Source organism: Cucurbita maxima, unplaced genomic scaffold (assembly GCF_002738345.1).
Source record: "Cucurbita maxima cultivar Rimu unplaced genomic scaffold, Cmax_1.0 Cma_Scf00001, whole genome shotgun sequence".
Lineage (NCBI taxonomy): Eukaryota > Viridiplantae > Streptophyta > Magnoliopsida > Cucurbitales > Cucurbitaceae > Cucurbita > Cucurbita maxima.
In genome coordinates this window covers 10,030,447-10,040,446 of record NW_019272017.1, presented here as the reverse complement: position 1 = coordinate 10,040,446, position 10,000 = coordinate 10,030,447, and the positions used below count along the sequence as shown (strand labels likewise).

Below are 10,000 nucleotides of genomic sequence, written 5' to 3'. Positions count from 1 at the left end.
CACTCGACTAGATGCTCATCTCGTTGATTGAGCTGGGTATCCTCCATCCCCTTTTGGACCGCCCGATTATTTTATATCTGAAAAGTTTTAATATATAAAAAAGTTCATTTATTTTGTTTTGGTGAGGGTTGTCTTCAGTGTTGTCTTCAGTGTTGTCTTCAGTCCTGCTTATTATCATGTGACAGACTCAAAGCTGGATCCTAGAGCAAAAAAAGCCAAATTTATGGGCTTTAGCAAAGGTGTGAAGGGCTATAGGTTATGACAGAAACAAGTAAGATTGTTAATAGTCGAAATGTGACATTCGATGCGTCTGGAATGTTTTTGCAAAAAATTGAAAATAATGACGAGACATTGAAGCAGGTGGAGAAGGTGGTGTTCTCTCTTAATATGGTTGCTCCTACTGATGTTAGGTTTTATGTCCTAAAACTCATAGTTTGTAAACGAAAATATATTCTATTTTCAATAAAGTTATTATTGTTGTTTATTCAGTAAAGATTGTTATTGAATAAAGTGAACTTTACGATTATTAATTTAAATCCAATAAACTAAGAACACTCTGACTATAATATGATTACTTGAACTATATGTAGAGACATAAAAGTGAATCAAGTTCAAGTATATAGTCAAAATGATCTATAGTATGAGGATAAGGCTGAGTATCTTATACTTGGGACACTATGGATGTGGCCCACTTTTGTATATGACATAAACAATGTGATCACTAAATTGTACATGTGGAGACATGTGAGTGGGGGTGTTCTATGCAATGAGTATTGCATAAGATCGAACCATGAAGAAAATCACTCTCACTTTATAATGTCGTTTATTGTTGAGACTGATTTTCTTTTCATTTGATGACCTAGGTAACTCGATTTTAATCATGAGCTAACCATGAACTCCTGTTTATTCGGAATTATCCTTAGATTTGTATGGGTGAGAGTGGCTCGAGTTCGCCAACTCAATAGGTCTCCTATTTCAGGGGTAAGATGGTTGGGGACGTGGGGTGCAAGATGGAATTCACTCCTACCCACTTTTAGGGATAGAAAGAGAGGTAGTTCCCTTAAGCATTGACTCCAGGTCTTGAACAAGGGGCCTCACCCTCTCATTGGCCTGAGAGGGATTCGGTTAACTGGTTGGACCACAAACCAATTGTTCATTAGAGGAACAGTGAGACATAAGGAACAAGAAGTAACTTTAGGGGTAAAACGGTAAATTGACCTAGCTCTAGTTACGAACAACCTGTGAATGATCGACTTACTCATCATGGTTATATCAAATGGACAGAAATATATCTATAGTAATAGGAGTGCAACTACTAGGCTATAGTGGAGTGTTCTAGTGGTTAACGAATGTTGGTTAACAAGGTTAATGAGTTTAACCAGTTAATCTTGGATCGTTGGAGCCCATGATCTATAGGTCCATTAGGTCTCTCTGCTAGCTCATATTGGACTAAACCATAGAACAATGTGACGAGTGAGTTCTTCTGTTCGAATTCAAATTAGGGAATATGTGCTACATATATACGATATATTTAACCGCATTTTTATTTTATTTACAAATTAAACAAAAAGAGAGAATCTTAGATATTTAAATAAGATTTAAATATCTTACTCAAATATGTGTCGGAATTGATTGAGATTGGCATTTGAATTAATATTAAATATTAATTAAATAGTTTAATTAATTATTTAATATTACTTTAATTTGAAATTAATTATTCAAATTAATGGTTGAATAAGAAAGTCAATATGTTTGACTTCATTTAATGAAAAAATCCAATAAACCGCACAAATTTTAATGGAATTTTGAGTGTCAAAATTTGGTATCTCAAATTTGCATCAACATGCAAACATGACTTTATAGATAGAGTGATCATGGTACATGAAAGGTCTTCCTTAGGAAAAAACCTTGAGAAAAACCTCTCACAAACTCTCTCTTCATATATACTAAATCCCTCCCAAGTTTAGTCACGCACCGGATTCCACAATCCCGTTCTAAGGCCAGAGAATAGTAGAGAAGGCACTAGTGGTGGTTCAAAATCGGTTCGTGTGGAAAAAGAAACTTGAGTGACAAAAGGTTAGTATTCAAACTCATTGAGTTTTAATGCTTTTGAACATGCTAGCTAATTCACTATAATTGATGTACTTAAAGGGCCTAAGATCCAAATTGATTCCGCATGTGTTATATTAAGACCATCATGTCAAGGCGGTTTAAATCTCTTCTCGTGTTTTGAGTTACTCAAGGTTAGCTCCTGGGGGCTAATCTAATCTCTGGGTGCACATCGGTCTAAACTTTTGATCACCGCTCACGATCCTGGGGTGCATGGTCTACAAGAAACACACTAACCTAGGTCAACGTGTAAATTGATTTAGTTGTAGTGCCTAATCTTAACTTGATTCACTCATACATGCTTCTTAGGGAGATATTTCTATCGATCACCGAAAGCAAGGAACTCATATTCTAATCATCATCTTATATTCTATGGGTGCTAAGGAGGAATTGGGTTCCTAAGACGACTAAGTGGTTTAATGCAGACTTTCGGCTTCAGAATACTTTAACTCTGACTCCTCGATTCTTTCTTAATCTTGAAGCACTAGGGTCAAACCCTATATCATCGCTCACGATCCTAAAGTAATTAACACATGTTTACTTTGATATTGTCTATTAGTCAAGATCTTGAAAATTGGGTCATGATAGGTGGTGACAAAAACTTTTTAAAAAATTAATCAAGTGACTAAAGGGATTTAGTTTCTAAATTAGTTAAGACGGTTATAATGAAAGGGATTAGGATTTTTTTTAAGCATTTCATATTACACATAGTAAATTTACCTTCTACACATTTATACATTCATCACTCTCATTTATCTAATATCTAAACATTCTATCAATGATGCTTACCAAATTAATTATCATCCAAGGGCATAGAAATTATGGGCTGGACAACTCGGTTGGATCCTTAACTGTGAGGGAAGCTCCATTGTCTGATGCCTTGAGATCAAGAATCAATGTCGCTGCTTTTATAGCCCTTATTACAATGAAAAATGAATGTATAAGTACACACAAAAGGATATATTTATACAAAAATTTGAGTGTTGAATATATGATTTGATGATATCCATACCATCGTTCAGGTGTTAGATATTTTGAAGCTGAACTGCCAGAAAATGAAACGAGCATGTCTGTGTTTATGAGGCCTGGATCTAAGGCCACAACAGCCATTCCTTCCGGCAATTCTTTTGCTACAGATTTGCTTAGCCCCTCAACTGCCCATTTTGATGCACAATATGGTGCAATCTGTCCATAAAGAAAAATTAAACATATGTCATCTTTGTTGGATACGACTTCCTCGATTCAAATATATTGAAACAAATAAATGAAGTATAAATAACAATTTGAGGGGAGAGTTTCTTGGAGCAAAAAAAGTTTTTCAGTTCTTAGCTCTCACGAGTATTTATAGGAGAGAAAACAGTAACAATTCTCCTATTCTCATTAGTATTTATAGGGGAGGGTACGGTAACAATTCTCCTAAATAAATCACTCTATTATTACTAAGTAAAACTTAATGACACACATTCTCCCCCCAATAGCTTAACTTTGCTTGAGATTCTTTAGGTATTCCTGTGTTTTTTTTAACTTACTTTTAGGCCTACCTTTAGGCTTCTTTGATTGAGTCACAGGTTTGATGAACCTACAATGCTGATTGAAGCAGTCTCTAGTATCTTCTTCGCTCTGTTATTCAATTCTTTTTTCTCCTAACCCATTCATTTCTTTTCCCCTTTCTTACTGTCAATGCTAATAGATACTTTTGGAACATGTTGATCGTCTTTGAATAGTATCTTATACAAGTAGTTCTGTGGCCGTTTTACCTTCATCAACAAAACTTTGTTTCTGTCAAATATCTTGAAGAACCAATCGAATAAATCAACTCTACTACATTCTTCTATAATTTGACCAAGACTAATAATCTTCTCTTCAAACTCGGTATGTAATGTTAGATAAATCCCTACCTTTGAGTGAAAGAAATGGAGAGCAAAGTGAAGAAATGACCTTAAATCTTAGTGTCCTGACTCCGAATCGAATTATTTGGGCTTCATAAGTGAAAGAAATAATTTTAGTTACGAATAATGGACAAATTGGTGTATTACGAAATCACGCACCTATTACCACAGGAGTAAATATAGGTATTTTGAGAATACGGACCGAGGCAGAGAATTCATCTCGGCAGACCAAAACCCAAATCAATTCACAGTGAAGTACCTCATCACCGAACCGGGAGAAGGAGGAGCACAACATAGAGAATCGTCACCACCGCCAGCAGCTGCACTGGACACACCTATATCAACCCAACCACGACTCCGGATGTACCCCCTAAACTAGTGGAGTTCGCAACACCACGTACTGCGGATTCGACGCTAGATGCCAATCACAATGATGGTCTCGTGACCAGGTACCGGAGGATGGAAGACCTACTGGGAGGAGGTGAACCATCTAGACTGGCGGCGCGCGAGCTCGAAGAAGAGGTGGAGTCTGGAGGACATGTTGCCGGGACACCGAGCCATAGGGCTCAGATTGGAGTTCAAACAATAAGGTAAATATACTATAGGGTTTTAGGACGAGATTGTTAGATAAATCCCTACCTTTGAGTGAAAGTGATCCTAATTTTTAGTTTACTATTTTCCTCTTAAACCCATACAATTAGAGTAAGTGGAAGTCCACGTTCTGTGGAAGCACCTTAATTAAGTTGCCCATGTCTTTCATTCTTAGGATGTAATTTGTTATTTAAATATCCCAACTGAATGAGAAATGAAATCCATGGGGTCTTCGGCGCAAATATTGTCTTCTCTTTGTTTTTTCCATTATTTTCTTCTCCCAACAATTTCTTCGGCTTTTTTCCTCCGCAACGATTTCCTCACATTTGTCAAAGACATGTAATACACCTTGGTCAATAAATGTTGATCGTCGTTTTACACTAAAACAAGATGGATCTTTGCCTTGGATCAGTACAATTTATTCGTTGCAAAACTTCATGTTTCCAATGAATTTCTTATCAAATTTCTTAAACTTTTCTCTATCTCCAGTCATGTGATTGCTCACTTCGTTATCTAGGCACCACATGATAGTCTTCATTTGGTCTTCTCCATGTGTTAGGATGTTTGTCATAACCTTCTCTTTATTGAGCATCAACAAATTTGGCATTTTCTTGACCAACATTAATTTAGGCTCTTCATCATCCATGAATGTGAGATTTGCCTCCTCACCGCACTCCATGTTGCACCACTCTACCGCATAATATCCATATTTTCCACCAGAGTAACATTTGATCATATTCTCATCCTTCTAGGGTTGGCATTGTCATGGATTTGTGAGTTATTGTCATGACCTCCTCTACTTCCACGTCCACGACCTTTATTTTCCTTATTATGGCTGTCACATCCCCTCGTACCTAAAAAAGAAGGGTCAGCTACATCTTTCTTTTGCGACCATGCGAGCCACTCATCATGTGTGAGTAAGAGGCATTTCTCCTCCTCTTTGTTTTTATATCCACGAAATCTCTCCTCATGGACCTTAAGATGATCAACGACCTCCTCAACCGACATATTCTTGATGTCGTTGAACTAATCAATGGAGGTAACAATCTTCATGAATCTTGAGAAATAGCTCGACGAAACTTCTTGACGATGGAGATCTACTCCACCTTGTTGCCTAACAAATAGATGTTGCTGTCGATTCACTGTCATGCGGATAGTCTCGAACTCACTTTTCAAGGTCTGCACCTTTGCTTCCTTGACATGTTCCACACCACATGTATTGTTTGCAACGTCTCCAACACTGCCTTTGCAGAGTCTTTCTCTGCCAACATGAGAAAGATGTCCTCCGAGACTACTTGGTTGATGGTGGCAAGAGTCATCTGATCCTTATGCTCCTCAATGTCATCACTATGTTTGATGGCGTCCCACACGTCTTGTGCCCGTAAGTTAACACACATCTTTATTAACCATGTTGCGTAGTTACTCTTCACAAGTAACGCGTACTAGATCGTTACATTCCCCTATTTTTCGCTTTTATCATCGTCATATCTCCTCCGACGACTTTGTATGGTGACGACATTTGTTTCAGCATCCGAACTCCAATACCAAATGTTGGATATGACCCACAATTCAAATAATATCGAAAGAAATAAGTATAGAAAGAACAACTTAAGCACTATGCTTTTCAATTTTCTTTGTTGTTGTGAATAGAGAATACATTTAGTGAGTATTTATAAAGGAGTAAACATTAACAAATTTTTTAAACTTTCGGTTAAAACTACGAACATTCTCATCAATAAATCACTAGCTATTTTCTTAAACTTTCTCCACAATCTAGCAACTCTCTTTCATAAATCACTAACCATTTTTCTAAACTTATCAAGTTAATAACTATTTTCACGAGTCACTAAATCTTTCCATAAAAGTTTAATATAAATGACTTACATGTATAATTCCATTTCTTCCGGCCATTGAAGACATGTTAATGATTATTCCATGCTTGTTTTGAATCATAAGAGGAATGAAATGGCGCAATAAGTTTGCTGTCCCTTTGACATTGGTATCTATAACATTATCAAATTCTTCGACATCCACCTCCCATAGGTTCCTATTTCTATTAATAACAGCTGCATTATTCACTGTCAATAATCAAGAAAGAAGTGCTTAGTTTCTCAAATTTTGGTTGAAGTAAGAAATTATATGAAAAAAGGGAGAGGAATACCAATAATATCAGGAACGAGTTTGTTTTGGACAACCACTCTTGCTAGCTCTTCAACACTATCGTTTGATCTCTGCAAAACAAACCTTTTCATTCACTTTTCTAAGTACTTAGGACGTGGGGTTAGAGCATTTGCTTACCACATTAGCATTGAATAGCAAGTGGTTATTGGAAGAAAGTTGATGACGAAGGGAATCAAGTTTAGGTTGGTCACGTGAACAGCCAATTATGGTGTGACCACGGTTAGCTAACTCCAAGGCTAGGGCTCTCCCTAAACCTTTGCTCACGCCGGTTATCAACACAATCCTTGAAGCATTTGTGGGTATTCTGGAGGATTCGCTCAAGGTCGAGGCCATTTGGGTTGCTTGAGACTATTCCAGAAAGATAGATGAAAGTGTACACATGGTTCTGTCAATATGTCTATTCTATAAGAATTCTTGAACCATTATCTACAGATTTGTGGATTAAAATAAAGGGGAAGGAGGACCACATAGATTGCATATTGATAACGAAAATGAAAATGGCCCCACATGCCTTCTTTCTTTTATATCAAGACATTGTGAAAAAATGGAGATGGAGATGCCACCTAGCCATAAATAATGGAGATGTCATCTAAATAATGAAGATGTCACCTAGCCATAAATAATGGAGATGGAGATGCACATATGCAGATACATTGATAGCCAAAGTTATAAAAAAGACTCTATGTCCAAACCACATTTATAAAAAAACTGTCCAAAAAAAAAATACAACCAATGGAGAGGTAGATATTCAGATACATTTATAGCCACATTTATTAAAAAAATAAAAACTCTCCGTCCATACCACATTTATAAAAATCCAAAAAAATACCACCTAGCCATAAATAATGGAGATGCAGACATGCAAATATGTACATCCAAATATGCAGATACAGCCAAGCCAACCCAAGAGATGCAGATCCAGCCAAACCAAGCCACAGAGTGCAGAGAAGCAGAAATGCTTACCATTTCAGTTACCCACTTAAAGTTGAATCCGAGATATCGAGAGACGGATTGTGGAGTGTCAAAGACGAGGAGAGATCGAGATTGAGATGGAGAGACGGAGAGGAGAGTCGAGACCACAACTTTGCGGCATCGCGCGGAGGAGAGTCGAGACTGAAGTCTGAGAGTTGAGAGATTGTGACTATGAGAGGCTTAGGTGAAAGACTGGGAAAGACGGTAAAAGTGAAAATTTGAGAAAGAGACAAAGAGTAAAAGGTTAGAGAAATCGGACTCACAGTCAAACGGCAGATGCTAGACGATGTCAAAGAGAGAGTATGGTGGCGGAAGGTACGATGTCGCAAGACATAGGGACAAATAGCGACGTGGGCTTCGACTCGTTCAATCACTTGGTTGTGACCGTTGGACTATTTTATTTTATTTTTTTTTTATTTTTAGTTTTATTTTTTTTTTGTATCTTTTCGGAGGGTTGATCCAATTAATTTATTTTGGAATCCGAACCCAACCCAACCCTTATAATTTGGGGTGAGTTCTCGGATTGGTTGTACTCTCCTATTCTCTTGCTTCACCAACTTAGTCATGTCTAGTAGCCACCAAATTTCACACGTAACTTTAACATGTCATATTATGCCCAATTCTAAAGTTTCGTAAACATCAGAAGTTCATTTAAGAAGTCATTTTAACATTATTCAATTCTAAAGCAAAACGTTAGGTTTGGGTCTTTAACTCATGATTCTTAATATTTTTCTTTCATATATCATTAATTCATACTTAACCTAAGATTTATATCAAAATCCAAGTGATTCCTATAAATATTTTTTTTTTATATAAGTCTAAAATGACTACTTACCTCTTTGTCCTAGGTTTGGGTTCTCATTTCTCGAGCGACTTCCTTAAATAGGAGTTCAATTTGGTTTTTTAAAAAAAAAAAAAAAAATCAAGGAGAGGCAAGTTTTTTTGGGCTGACATGGGAGGTTCGATTGAACCAACCACGTCATCATCTTCTTACTCTCGCAGGGAAGAAGACGTGGTTGTCTAATTGTGTCACCTCTAAACAACTTTCTCCAACCCATTTTAGAACGTTTCTCTCCTCAATTCCTTTATAAAACTTAAAGATGGAATGACAAGAAAGAGTTAAGAATTGATATCTTACCTTTTAGTGGGTTATAATTTAAGTTATTAGCTTCCAAAGTTGTTGAAAACTCTATATCTGGCCGGAGCAAACCCAGAGTTTGTCATAGTTTGTCACAAGAATTCCTCCTTATACTTCTCTCAAACTAGAAGAATAAACTTGGAGGAACGACTTGCCGTGGATGTGGTGAATTAATCAGACTTCCATATCATCTATAACTCAACCAAGAACGTAGAGTTGAATTCTTCTGGGCAGCTCAATAACGGGCGAATTAGTCCTTGACCCCTCTACAAGATAAGTTTACTTTAGTCCTCTAAGGCTAATAGAATCCTTAATTTTTAGCATTATGAACGGTAAACGAAGATTCTAGTTTTTCTCCAAAATCTTACTCGATACTGAATTTCTCTGGTTAAGCACGTTCTTGGAGTTAATACCTTTTGTGGTCTTCTACAAAAACGTCTCTTGGATGCACAAAAGCTGACTAGAATAGGTCTTACTCGGTGAATTCGCCTATAGCCTCAGATCGAATTTTTAGTTTCACTTCAAGCTCCTTCAATGGAGGGCAAATTTGGGGAAACTGTTTTGATGCATCTCGTTACCTTTCTTCACCAAACTTGTTGGTAATTTTGTTTAGAAAGTGTAGGTTCAAGCTTGGAGAAAAATGGTGGATTGCAACTCTCAAATTTCAGCTAAACTCGAGAACTCCATACCCATAAACAAAAGGCTAACTCTCGATTGAAGGCTCGATATGCCTTGCTTCTTGCTCCAAAATGGTTGCCCACCGATCATACTTTATAGAGGGAGGATCCACCACCTTTGAATCATCTAGAATCGTCATGATTTTACATGATTCTAGATTTTCGAGTTTCTCCCATCAAAGCCTTGTCCACCTTTGTTTCAAATTTCAACGGTTAAAAGGGATGAGGTGTGAATGTTTTAGATTGTACCTGATTTTGGATGATCCAAGTACCTGGTTTTGGATGATCCAACGGCTGGATTTTGAGATATTATGGATTATTAGCAGAGGCATACCGTGGAGTGCCATTTTAATATTTAATATTATTTTTCATCAAATTCTTTTTTTTTTTTTTTTTTTTTTTTTTTTTTTTTTTTTTTTTTTTTTTTTTTTTTTTTTTTTTTT

The 10,000-nt window shown here is 36.7% G+C and overlaps 1 protein-coding gene across 1 annotated transcript; it reads right to left on the bottom strand.

Annotated features, from left to right (window-relative positions):
* Positions 1-2,817: 2,817 nt before the first annotated feature.
* Positions 2,818-8,009, bottom strand: LOC111490093 (NADPH-dependent pterin aldehyde reductase-like). The gene is made up of 6 exons (XM_023138579.1): positions 7,734-8,009; positions 6,888-7,118; positions 6,751-6,820; positions 6,474-6,667; positions 3,122-3,294; positions 2,818-3,025 (listed from the first exon to the last, which is right to left on the bottom strand). The coding sequence occupies exons 1-6, from the start codon at positions 7,734-7,736 to the stop codon at positions 2,929-2,931; spliced, it is 768 nt and encodes a 255-aa protein (XP_022994347.1). The 5' UTR covers positions 7,737-8,009; the 3' UTR covers positions 2,818-2,928.
* Positions 8,010-10,000: the final 1,991 nt, after the last annotated feature.

Coding starts and splice junctions, on each gene's coding strand:
- LOC111490093 (XM_023138579.1), bottom strand. Junction 3,295..6,473: donor GAAGAAATGGAATTATACAT/GTAAGTCATTTA, acceptor CTTTATGGACAG/ATTGCACCATATTGTGCATC. Junction 3,026..3,121: donor TATCTAACACCTGAACGATG/GTATGGATATCA, acceptor CATTGTAATAAG/GGCTATAAAAGCAGCGACAT.